This window comes from Tachysurus fulvidraco, chromosome 5 (assembly GCF_022655615.1).
Source record: "Tachysurus fulvidraco isolate hzauxx_2018 chromosome 5, HZAU_PFXX_2.0, whole genome shotgun sequence".
NCBI lineage: Eukaryota > Metazoa > Chordata > Actinopteri > Siluriformes > Bagridae > Tachysurus > Tachysurus fulvidraco.
Genome location: NC_062522.1, coordinates 23,493,745 through 23,507,132, shown reverse-complemented (window position 1 = coordinate 23,507,132; position 13,388 = coordinate 23,493,745). Strand labels below are relative to the sequence as shown.

Below are 13,388 nucleotides of genomic sequence, written 5' to 3'. Positions count from 1 at the left end.
GCTGATAGTAACTGAACAGGCCATGAAAACATTTATGCAGTTAATTTATATAGTAAACTGCACACACAACTTAAGTTGCCACAAGACACTATGTCAAGGACCTAAGGTTGTACTTTTTTGTGCATGCTTTTATCTTGTTTTTTTTGTTGTTGTTTTTTTTTTTACAGTTAGTGAACTAATAAAATACTGGACAAAGTTTAAGAGATTGTTTTAAGCAAAAAAGATCCATATAAATCAGGATATTGATCAGGTCCTGAAAGATACTACTGTACTTTGTTTTCTGAGTGTATTTACAGTTCAGAATATGAATTTCAGCACTATATAATATGGTTACATCAAACTGTCAGACATTAGTGCTAGACTTAATCCTGCTCTTCACTCAATCTGATATTAGACAACACAACAGAGTTTAGGATTCTGTATAACTGTCTGTAACTGTTAGACAAAAGTTTTAGTTGCACTTAAATCCATAAGTACATCTAAAGTCTGAATACCGAAAGGTTCAAAAGTTTCTGTATTAACACTTAACTATGTGTGTACAACTCTGAATATCCAGCTCTTACTAAAAACATTTATATCTAACAAAAAAAAACCACTGCATCAGTGACTGTGACATACTAAACATCTAGAATTGACATCTAATTAACACGCCCACATTTTATTCTCACTACCTCAAAAGAAAGCATCAGTCACAAACTCTCTTATGTACTAAAACACACTCTTTATGCGCACACACATACAGTGAAAAAGTGTTTGTGAGAGAGTGGGAGAGAGAGACAGAGAGAGGCAGAGATAGAGAGAGAGAGTCGATGTGACAGTCAAGCCCAGCATCTCATTTCCTCAAGATTTGCAAACATATAATGAGTGTCACTACCAGTCAGCCTTAATACACTTACAGATAACAGACTCACTTAGCGTGTTCAATTTTCCACTCCCACATTCCCAGAAGTAAGTCTTTCTCCATGTAAAAGGAAAGATTCAATCTTGACAATTCAATCTTGTAGCAATCATTCTGAGTGTCAGAACTATCATTCCTGAGTGACGACTCTGATTGTGTCGACTGGCTTTAACCCTCACCTTTTGAACACTACTTACCACTGGATGTCTTTTCGACTGCAATTGTGACACTTAGAAATCTCAGCTGTTTCACCATTATCTCAATTTGACTAATATTGATTGAAATAGAACACGACCCCCTTTGCAGATGCTTGCAAATCCTGAGTGTAATTAGAGATAGAGGATGTGACAGGAACTAAACTGACGCTGTCTCACATTTACAAAGACCAATTACTATTCTTTTTTTTTTTACTCTCAGGTTAAATGACCTAAACATAATATTTGTATTTTAAATGTGGTATGTTTCATATATAAAAACCATTTAAATACAAAAGTGTTTGGTAAATACAAAAACATTCCACTTTTCCATATTTGTATGTAAGCAAAACATAAAGCTTGATTTATTACTTTGAATATATATCTGTCTCGTCTATCTATCTATCTATCTATCTATCTATCTATCTATCTATCTATCTATCTATCTATCTATCTATCTATCTATCTATCTATATATCTATATATATATTTATTCATTTATTATTTCTTTATTCCTTATTGTTTTTATTATAATATTATTTATTTTTCCCTACAGTTCCTGATACAGCTCCCACTGATGTAGGAGGAGGGGGAGGCACCAAGTCAGAATTAGTGATAACATGGGAGGTAAGTCGTTTATCAGATTTTACTGTCTCACTCTCTCAAACGGCTAGTCTAGGGCTTCTTGCTTAATTGTGTGGAATTGAACGGAGCCGATTTATGAGCTCTGCTGCTCCCGAAACCCTCCTCTCTCTGGGCAGGTTTTTCAGCTTCATTTCCTCCACTCCAAATGGGATTCAACTAAAGGGCCAGAAGGTTCCTTTGAAGTTTTTCGTCTCCCATAAATGGTTGTCAATGCACCGAAATCCCGATACAGAGGGAAGGACCTTTGGGAAAGGAAAAGTCCTCTATTTCATTACCAAAGGGCATCAGGGAGTGCTGCAATAGTGCTTTGCCTAAGGGCAGCTTCTAAAGAGACCTATAACACAGGTCTAATTGAATGCATAAAACTTTAATGGATAAAATATTTAAAACTCACTTAAAATCATGTTGATGTAGGAAACGATTCATTCACTGAGTTCAGCAAGGTAAGACATATGCGGCACAGTGGACAGTAATTTTTTCTTTGCAGGAATTTCCATGTTACTTTCCAAAATCCTAAGACGTCCACACATTTTACTGACAATCTCAAAACTTATTTTTCCCATTTCGTTTTAAAGTCAGAGAAAATAATGTCTGTTCTGTGTGCCGTTGCAATGAATTCAGCAATTTGTTCGCCTCTTCTCACAAAAGCAAGACGTATAGTGCAGATTTATGAGATTTAGAACAAGGCAGGAATTTTGTATTCAGCTTCGATTGATGGTGCATTTTTAAAAGGATTATGAAAATGAATAGGAAAAATATATATATATAGCTGTACATGTTATCATACTGAAGTGTGGGGTAGCTGGCGTGTTGGTCTCGATGTGTTTTAATATCACTACAGTCTTATGTTCCACCCCCAGCCAGTCCCAGAGGAGCTACAAAATGGAGAAGGCTTTGGTTACATCATTGCCTTCCGACCCATGGGCATGGTAACCTGGACCCGGGCAGTGATATCTTCACCTATCGTGTCCCGCTATGTTTTCCACAATGACACCATACCACCTTTTTCGCCCTTTGCCGTCAAAGTTGGAGCTTTTAATAACCGTGGGGAAGGACCCTTCAGCTCCATCGTCACAGTTTTCTCAGCAGAGGAAGGTTAGTAAAACCCTACATATTCTACACAACTGCTTATTTTGTATATCTAGGTATGTCATAATCTTGAAGATCTTTTACAATTTTATAGCAAGTCACAGCTCCTTGAATTACTCCTTCTAGACACAGCTCCGGTGCCTTACACTCCCAAACACACCCACCCTCAGCTGTGTGCCTCACACACAGGCATGACCTTGAATAGTAATGATGAACTAAGTTGATTTAGACAGCTCTTCCCCACACATACACTTCTGCAGCAAGGGCGTCAACCTGATATTAGTTATTACGGCAATAGATTACGGCAAATCCTGCCCGACATTTACGGGCCTGTCTGTGAGCTACAGTGTTAATTGAATTTGCCCAGCAGATTGTCTTCCTCCCTGCCAGTCACAGATCCCATTAAAATGAAGTGGGGGTTCTCTCAGGTGTGTCTAGGGGGTTTATTCTCAGGCGTTAATACAATTCTGCGTGAGAAGTTGCCGAATAGGAGAACAAAAACCTTTCTGGTCTTTCCGCTTCATTTGCAGTGCCGAGCATAGCACCTGAGAGAGTTGTGGCTAGAAGCCTCTCCGCCTCCGACATCGAAGTCAGCTGGGAAGCGGTACGGTCGAGTCCTGAGAGAGTGCTCGGCTATGAGGTACAATGCTTCTGATATGATATGAATCCTTAACAGTCAGTCTAGCTTGGCAGGTTCTAGATCTTTTTGCCAATATGAACAACAGTGGATTGGCTAGCGTGTGTGTGTGTTTGTGTGTGTGTGTGTGTGTGGGGGGGGGGGTGTTCTGCAATTGACAGCTATCCTTTCTTATCATTTGCATACTGTATGGAAGAGAGAAAGGAAAAACCAAAGAAAACAATACAACCACAACATATCAGTAAATATTTCATTTTAATTTCAAATAATCACATATTAACCTTGCTAAATTTCAAATAGGATTAAATGTTTTATAAAAAATTCACATTTTTTTCTTTGTTACATGCCTAATAGTGTATGACAGTAATAAACAATCATTGATGGTGCATTCAACATGTTCCAGTTTCATGATAAACAAATCTTGGCAGCCCTAGTACACAATAAGACAATATTTTTTGTGTATAGAATTCAATTTCACCTAGTAGCTTTAAGCCACCTCACAAGGTGAATCATCTTGAACCACTGTGTTTTTAAAGATTTTCCATTTCAAAACCATATCCAATTGTTTACATTCCCAGATCTGTATGAATAATCTCTTCATTCAAATAATTACATTTTGAACAAGCTGAGGATGCATTTGGAGTAACCAGTGTGTTATCTTGCCTTGTGGCAAGAGTTCTCAGGACACGTATTTATTACTATACAGTATAAAGCTGGTTTCGCACTGTATGAGCTTCAGCTCAGATTTGCTATCAAAGACAAAATTTGATCTTTAGTTGAGATTGGTAGTCTCAGGTCATGTGATGGACTCACCAGGGGCCATTTTAGTGCCATTGCAAACATAGACAATTTTTTATCTTCACTAAATCTCAGCTCGCCTTAAAGCCACCAATAGGAGGATGGCTAAGGATCACAGAAACTCCAGGGACAGCCAATACAACAGTATAGGCATTGGCAAAATATAAACAAAACATGCTATGTCTTTGCTTGTGCGTCCTTATTTTCCAGATCGGCTGATCGATGATGAAAGCGGAATGTAATAATGCTCTGTAAAAACAGGTCTATCGTTAGAGGATATACATATAATCAGATAAAAAAGCAGTTATCTCCTACTCTGTTATGGAATTTTTTCTTAAGATTTTATTGCCGTCATCTCATACAGTGTTTACAAGTAATAATAGTCGAAAAGACTACGGAAATCACACAGCAATTTCAGGCTGATTAAGTGTGGATGAATAAACGAGTTGCATAGAACATTAAAATAGGGTCAGTTGCTTATCCATTTCTTAGTAGTATATTACATGAGGGTCAACCAAGTTTTTCAACGTTTTTCATCTATACTATGGCCTGAACCCTACAGCCATGAATGCTGGAAGCACTATGCTTTTTAAATTATTAGATCGGCATCAGCATTCAACAGGATTTTATTTAACCAATTCTAATGCTGTAATAAATATATATTATAAATAATATAAGAAATGTATAACTACAGTATATAAAATGTAACTTTTATTGTACATATACAGAGCCACACGCATATAACAACCGAAAACAGCCACCGACTCACACACATACACACACACACACACACACACACACACACACACACACACTCATCAAATGACCAACTGCAATATTCAGTTACTCGTGATTTGTTGCACAGCATGGAGACATGATGGTAATCCTTTGCAGACTAGACTAGATGAATAGAGTCTTTGATGTCAGTGAAGGAACGTTAAGGTGCAGCTATTGTTACTGACAGGACTATATACCGTGTATAGATCATAACTAATTAAAGTACATACAGTACAATACATGCGTACTATTTATATTAATACAAACTGGTTTGATGTTTTATTTTTTTTTTAACTTTAAAAGAAACTGTTCCTGTCCAGGTTGTCCTTTTTTAAGGATCCAGTCTGAAAAGATGTCTAAAAACTTGCTAGTTATATGGCTTTGATTTTTTTATCTCTACAGTTGTGGGCATGGTGGCTTTTGGGGTTTGGATGTTTTATTCCTGCTTTTGCTCTGAGTGTGTGGAATTTGCAGGTTCTTTCTGTGCTTCGGGGGTTTCCTCCGTGTACTCCGATATTCTTCCCCAGTTCCAAAGTCATTGCATTGTAGGCTGACTGGCATCTCTAAATTGTCTATGGTGTGCGAGTGTGTGTGCGAGTGTGTCCTGCATACCTTGCAATGAACTGTCACCACATCCAGGGTGTTCTCTTGTGCCCCTTTAGGGTCCTGTAGGATAAGCGGTACAGAAAGTGTCTGGATGGATCTAATTGTAAAAAGGCAAAATTGTGATAAGCCTAATCACTTCAACAAACTGACTTGTTCTTAAAGATATAAGTGCAATGACCCATCATCAAAAGAAAGAGAGAGTGTGTGTGTGTGTGTGTGTGTGTGTGTGTGTGTGTGTGTGTGTTATTTATACATAATAATATATAAATAGAAACTCAAGATAACGGTATGAATGTCATCAGTTCCTCTCAGTGATAGTGTGAACAGTGATCAATGGAGTGAAGAGACAACGATGAAGCTTGTGTTTAAATGCAGTGAGTTACTTTTATCTCAAGTGACAAGACAGACATTAACGTGGATATTGCTGATAATCAAAGCAGGAACTCCTTTCCTGTTAAATTCTTAAAAATGTGGCAGTATTGTTTCTCTTTCTATACATAGACTAGGTTTGTTTGTTATTTTGCAGCCTGTTTTTCCAGGGTAATATTAAATCAGACATCAAGACAATGCTTATATATATATATACTGAAACTTAAAGACAGATTGGTGTGTCTCAGTAGAGAAACTGCAGTGTTAAATTTTGTATGTACTAGATTTTAAAATGTTATAACACCAATTGACCACGGCTGTCATATGTGGAAAAAAGTCTGAGCACTCTAGCAAAATGCTTTGATATTGTAATCTTTTCTAATTTAGTAGAATAGTTTCATAGTATTTGGTACATCCCCCATTTTGCTTTAATGCCGGTGTGCATCCATCGTGTGAACACATGCTTCACGTAAAAGACAGATTAGGCATTAGATGAAATCTGACCTTTTGTTCAAAACGGTTAACATGTACAGAATCCCAAATGTGCTTTCTTTTCAAATAGGGAGCAAGGAATCTTGAATTTTAAATATTTTCATACCAGGTTTTGTAAATAATAAATTATTACGATAGCACGTTTGCTTCTCACCTTTGTGTGTGTGGAGTTTGCATGTTCTCCCTGTATTTCAGGGGTTTCCTCCAGGTACTTTGGTTTTCTCCCTCAGTCCATAGACATGTGTTGTAGGCTGATTAGCATCTAGAAATTGTGTGTGTGTGTGTGTGTGTGTGTGTGTGTGTGTGTTTGTGTGTGTGTGTGTGTGTGTGTGTGTGTGTGTGTGTGTGTGTGTGTGTGTGTGTGTGTGTGTGTGATTGTGCCCTGCAATAGATTGGCACCCTGTCCAGGCTTCCCCTCGCCTTTTACCCAGAGTCCCCTGGCATAGACTCCAGACTCACTGTGACCCTGCATAAGATAAGCAGTACAGAAATATGGATGAATATATATATATAATTTTAATATTAAAAATGATTTGCATGGGTGTGTGAACAGTTTTCCCAGGCTGTCGCACCTATAGGAAATCGGCCAGTCAGTACATCCACATGTAATTTAACAGCTCTTCAGTGAGCAGTCTTTAGTAATCTATAGCAACAGTGATGTCTAATGGTGTGTGAATTTGTCTTCTGAAATCGTTCTTTGGAGTGATGATCCTTTCTTTATTCTGTCTTCTCTGCTGCTATCCTTTATTAGTTACAGTCCCAAACACCTAATGTACTGTTAAAGAACACTCAGCTTTCTAATCTATTGATCATAACTTCCTGGCAAGCATGTAGGGAAAAAAATACATTATAATTAATTCCATTTTTTTGCGGTCACGTCACATATCTGTCATATAATGTTCCTCAGTGAATAAGAAAAGGTAAGCTCATTTAGGAAGGAAGTCCTTTGGGCAAATCTCATTATAGTGTAATTATTCATTGACTAAACTCTTTTGACATGTAAGATCTAAACACTGATAAAATGTATGACCTGGGATTAATAATTGATTCTTTCATTTCCTTGTAAAAATTATTATTCAGCTGTGCACAGCTAAGTGTTAAGCGAAATTTCATATCCTCTAGAAAATCAATGAAACACCCTTTCGCCGGGAATCCGCATTCCCTGCAGCTATTGATATACTGTAAAGTGTTCATCCGGCAGCCCGCTGTAGGAAGGATGTCAATGAGAATTCAATTGATTATTGATTCTGGCACGATGACTTAATATAATTAGAATGATGGCACATGAGCTTAGCAACCAGCTATCGAGCCATTTCAGTGTAACACAATAAGAAGAGATCCCTTAAAATCTTGGTCCAGTAACCGATTATAGATCTGAATAGAAAATTTGAGATCATTGATCTAGGCAAACAGTAAATCAAATGGAAGTCCTGGATCAATCACATAATGGACTGTGTCTTAATAAAAAATTATTTATTTAGAGCTCAACATTCATTTAGTTTACATATATATATATATATAATGTATATTATATATATATATATAATATATATATTTATATAATATATATAATCTAGTTGCATTAACATATAGTAAAAAAAAGCACACATTTCTCTAGCTTACTACACACATAAAGCAATTCCAATGAATTAAATTCTTGATTGTTTTCAATCTCATTTCTGCTTTTATGCGTGCTCTTTCTTTGTTGCATGCAGGTGGTGTACTGGGAAGACGACACCAAACCAGAAACTGTAGGTAAAGTGAGACTCATCAACAACTCCACTGCGGTCAATGTTAGCGGTCTTCAGGGCAACACGCTGTACTATTTAGCTGTGTGCGCCTTCAATACTGCGGGAAGCGGCCCTCAGTCTCTGCCTGTTAATGCTACCACTAAGAAACCACGTGAGTATCCTACTAGGGTTACTTAGGCTGTGGTTCCAGACGCCTTACGAGAACTGCTGTCTCTGCGAGCCTGCCTTAATAGTGACAGTAAGAGCGTAGTGATGAAATAGCAGACACTAAAGAGATCACAATGCTAATGTGCTTCTGTGTTGCTCTTTTCCTCTCTGTTTCTCCAGCTCCAGGGCAGCCACCGCAAAACGTGGAGTGGACTCTGATAGGTTCACAGCTCACACTGCAGTGGGACCCAGTCATAGCTCTGGATACCGAGGCTGAGGTCACTGGATATGTGGTAGGTCTCAGGACAGTTAATAAATAAGACAAATATCAAAAAGCTCATTTAAACATAATTTACTTCAGTTAAATGTGTACATCAGTTCCATGTCATTGAAATGAGGAATGTGAACACCATTAGTTTTCATACACCCTAGATGATTCCAGTGATTATTTTTAAATCCCTGAATAACATCAGACACAGTGCTCACACCTGAGCTGAGAAAAGAACCAACAACACCAGTGCTTTTCAACACATACATACATAGCTATGTTATTCTGTTTTATTTGTGTAAATCTATTGCTTCAGTTACAGTTCCCATCCGAGTGAGATCCTCCTGAGATTGTTTACATTTAAAACTACATCATTCATTCTAGGAATTAGAAACTTGTTTAAGTTTAGTATAAGCAATGAAATCACATATTAAACATAGCTATTTTAAGGTCCAGCTATCATCCTGACATTGCATTGTCAATTAGAAGAGAGACAAAGCCTTAAACTATAAAGCTCCAGACCTGTGCAGTGATATTTATTGATTTTTCAGAGTTACTATGTCATGAGCAGCTCATCTGAACCTATATAAATGTTTACTCAGTAGTCAGACTCAGTACCTCAAAGAGAAAACAAACGCACAATAATTCAGGTTGCAATATACTGTAGAGTCCCTGCAGACATGGCATTCTTACATAACATAAGGCACATTCAACACTGCGTTTGTGACATCTGCTAGCCCGAGGCTAATTTATTAAGTGACTCTGTTGAGAAGCAAATCATTCACAATGTCGACAGTCTTGTTTGTGATGTCTGTTAGCTAGACGTGGGTGGAATTTTTTCCCTCAAATTAAGATGACACTTGTTTGTGTGTAAGGAAACATGAAGATGGGAAAATTAAAGGGTGTCATCTTTTCAGATACAAGTTGGGAGCGTTACCTGAAAGTTTCTTTTGAAAGTATTTGCAAACATCTCTCGTCCTCATCTCGCATCCCCCGTGTGTGTGTGTGTGTGTGTGTGTGTGTGTGTGTGTGTGTGTGTGTGTGTGTGTGTATGCGTGTGCGTTTGTACAAGTGTATGTGTGTATGTCTGAGTGTGCTAGTGTGTGGAATAACAGTTTTGATTATCAGAGCTGCACAATACTGCAGATTAATTTTAAATAATGGTTGAGGCTGGTGATAGGTTTAGGTGGGGCATGCTATTAATTAGCAGTATAAATAATTACATCAACAGTTCATAGTTATTTAATCATATAGCTGTAGATATTTGGTATAATATCATACACCCTGCATTTCAACAAATAAATAAAGCGCATATTTCGCTAATAAAGCGGTGTTGTGATGAAAAAAAATAATATTGGGCGTGACATTTTTGTATTTAGAGTTAGGCCACGTTTCCTGTCTGGCACATAGGCGTCCTCGGTCGGAAAAGACCAATCGGGAATTCATGTGACTGTTCTGTGATTTAACCTCGGAAATAAGATGCAGGCAGTGATGGCGGAAAGACAGTGCATTGTTCTCATGTTTCACTCTCTCTAAAATAACTCCAAAGAAAATCTGGCATTATCATTTTTTGTCCTCCCTAGCAAATTCACATTCAGCTGCAAATTAACTGCAAATTAAGACAGTAATATTTATTGCCAAGTGCTGCTACAGTAACACGCTCTATCAACAAGAGATTTGAATCCTGTCATAGATCAGAGTCCAAGGAAGTGTAATTGTGACACTGCATGAACAGTTTCAAAATCCAGGCGATGCCACAGCCATCTGTAGCTGTGCTGTTAGAAAGGGAGAAACGGCATTCTCTCTTGCCTATCAATCACACCAACACTAGCCTATCATAAGCCTCTGTGAGCTCATGCGTGAGGAAGTGACCAGAGAGTGCTTTCCTCTAAGTGTGTTATGCCACTCCATAATGCTGCCTGAGCAGCAGTTTTAGCAGTTTCTTTTGGTTATTTTAGCTGTCACACGAACAAACTGGAGTGCTGGAATTGGCCATACTTAACCCTTTTACCTGTACACTTATGTTCCATTCTTCTTCCAGAATGGAAATGGACTTATCAGACATTTTCAATCCGTATAAACAGTTGAATTACTTTATTAATGGCTTTATAAGTCTGATATAAAATTAGTCAGGACACGAATCTTTTACCTTCAACAGAATATTATTTTTGAAAATACCACTTTAAATTTTTTGGAGCTTTTCTATAGATATTATAATATTGCCCATAATCGTGTAGGTAAAATAGAAATATGCAGGTCTACTTTAATATGAGCTAATAAACAATACTTTTATATGAGCTATTAAACACCACTGTGGACTGTAACATGCAAAGACATACAATGCTGAAAATGGACACAACAAAACAAGTGCAAATTCTTTTTTTTTTGGGCTCTGGGAAAGAGTTAAATTAGGGAGAGAATGAAACGTTTGTAAACCTTCATTAATTCTAGTGGCTTTTATGTGACTAAGGCAAACAAATTCAAGCAATGAATGGGCTAGAATTAGCAATGGGTTGACATTTGAGCTGTAGATAGGAATTCAGCACTTAGACTGGGATTAGAAGATGAGAGGCACCATTGTTTGGCACCAGCAAAATCCACTGTTTTCCTCTGGAGAGAGTGTTGGCTTTACTTAAAAGCAACGTTACCTCTAGATACCTCACTACATCAATCAAATTCAACTTTAAGCCTGTTTACAGCTGACCTTTTAAAGCTCGATCAGTGCCATAAACTGTTGTGTGATGTGGGCTAGAAGGTTTGCTCCAAGATGTCTATGATAAGTTGACCTGCAATTTTTTGTTTCATTTATTTATTTTGTCTTGCTCCGAGAAAAAAGTATCTAATTTTTTTTCCACAAATTATTTAGTCAGATCAACAGACCAGAAGTTAGATACAGGGCAAGAAACATAAAAGGCAAAGCTTTCACTGACTTAGCTTTTATTTCATTCACACGTTCTGGTCTGAAGACATGGATCGTTTAATACAATCACAGAGAAAAACAGTGTCTGAAGACAGCCAGATTTAGACATATGCATTAATTCTCTCCACTTCAAATGAAAAACAGACATTTCATTATATTTATTTTATTTATTTATTTATTTTTATTTACTTTGGTTCTGGTCCAAAGTGGTACCATGAAGCACCACTATGAAACCAAATATAACCAATTTACACTGTTTTATTTATAGATGGAAATCATCATCCTTTGCCTTAGAATGCAACTGTTGTGTCAATTCAGTCCTGTTAGTTGCTTAACCCAACTATTATAGGCAGTGAATTCTGTTCAGGAGGGAATAGTGGCTTAGTGCTTTTGATGTTTTCCTTGCATTTCCAGGGTTCAGGGTTCAGTTCTCACCTCCTCCAGTTTTCTCCTCCAGTCCAAAGACATGTGCTGCTTCATTGGCATCTCTAAATTGTCTCTAAATCTATGTGTGTAATTGTGCCCAGTGATTCAGTGTTCAGTGATTCACTATTCAGTGTGTCCAGTGATGGGACGGCACCCTATTCAGTGTGTCCAGTGATGGGTCGGCACCCTATTCGGTGTGTCCAGTGATGGGTCGGCACCCTATTCGGTGTGTCCAGTGATGGGTCGGCACCCTATTCGGTGTGTCCAGTGATGGGTCGGCACCCTATTCGGTGTGTCCAGTGATGGGTCGGCACCCTATTCGGTGTGTCCAGTGATGGGTCGGCACCCTATTCGGTGTGTCCAGTGATGGGTCGACACCCTATTCGGTGTGTCCAGTGATGGGTCGGCACCCTATTCAGTGACAGCCTCATGCTTTTCTTGCCTTGTAACCCGAGTGCTGTTGGATAATTTCAAGTTTCCCTTTGGCCTTGATAATTGATGAATTAACCTAGAGGGATGAATTATTTATAGCTGGACCTGTAGATATTTGAAATACCTGTGATAGTACGGTATGGTTGATCGACATTGTATTTGTGTATTTTTTAGACAGAGGATTATTCACATTTTAAACGATCTTTCACTTTTCACCTTTCACACTTCAGCGTGCAGTTACCAGAATGACACTATACTTTCCAGTCTGCTTCCTTAATGTCACCTCATGCTGCATAATTTCATAATAATTCTTTCCTCTTTCCTCTCATTTGTGACATTTCAGCTCAGTGAGTGCTGTTTCTATTTTTCCTCGGGTTACAGATAATGTACAGGCGCCACCGCAATAACGACATGTACACAATCACCACCAACAAAACTACAGTGGAGCTGACACTCTCCCCCAATGATAACTATGTGGTTCAGATCAAGAGCTTGAGCGAGGGGGGGCTCGGGGAAGGAAGTGAGCCCATTCATATTCACCAACTTAGTAAGTCCTGTTTTCTTTTTCCTCTACCTGACTCCTTCTGTAGGCATCAGATGGTGATTCAGTCATCCAAGGAGCAAAGAAATCATAAGCCACTTTTCCTCTCCATCAATGGATAATACACTCCTTTCCCTCTTTTTTGTACCACAATGGAGCTTCCGACCTTTTTAGAAATTCACGTTCCGACCACCATCCATCTCTGTCAGCCCCTTATTGTTCATTGTTGACAGCCTAGCAAAGCAGCATGTGAAACAGCAGAGCGATTTTGTCTACCTTTGATCAAATTAAGAATGTTTTTTTTCCCTTTATGCTCCTCCTTCACTGAGGCTTTTTTATCACTAAGTACTTTGCTGTTGAAAGCTATTAATAATGTAGAACTAGAGAGAGCATTCTCT

The 13,388-nt window shown here is 38.1% G+C and overlaps 1 protein-coding gene across 3 annotated transcripts in view; it reads left to right on the top strand.

Moving 5' to 3' along the window:
- cntn3b (contactin 3b) overlaps positions 1–13,388 on the top strand; it is a 94,119-nt gene that overhangs the window by 76,629 nt on the left and 4,102 nt on the right. For all 3 annotated transcript variants that reach the window (XM_027146238.2, XM_027146237.2, XM_047814346.1), the window contains 6 exons: positions 1,649–1,719; positions 2,598–2,832; positions 3,357–3,466; positions 8,221–8,407; positions 8,584–8,696; positions 12,831–12,996. In XM_027146238.2, the coding sequence (XP_027002039.1) occupies positions 1,649–1,719; positions 2,598–2,832; positions 3,357–3,466; positions 8,221–8,407; positions 8,584–8,696; positions 12,831–12,996 (882 nt within the window). The remainder of the gene's footprint in view (positions 1–1,648; positions 1,720–2,597; positions 2,833–3,356; positions 3,467–8,220; positions 8,408–8,583; positions 8,697–12,830; positions 12,997–13,388) is intronic.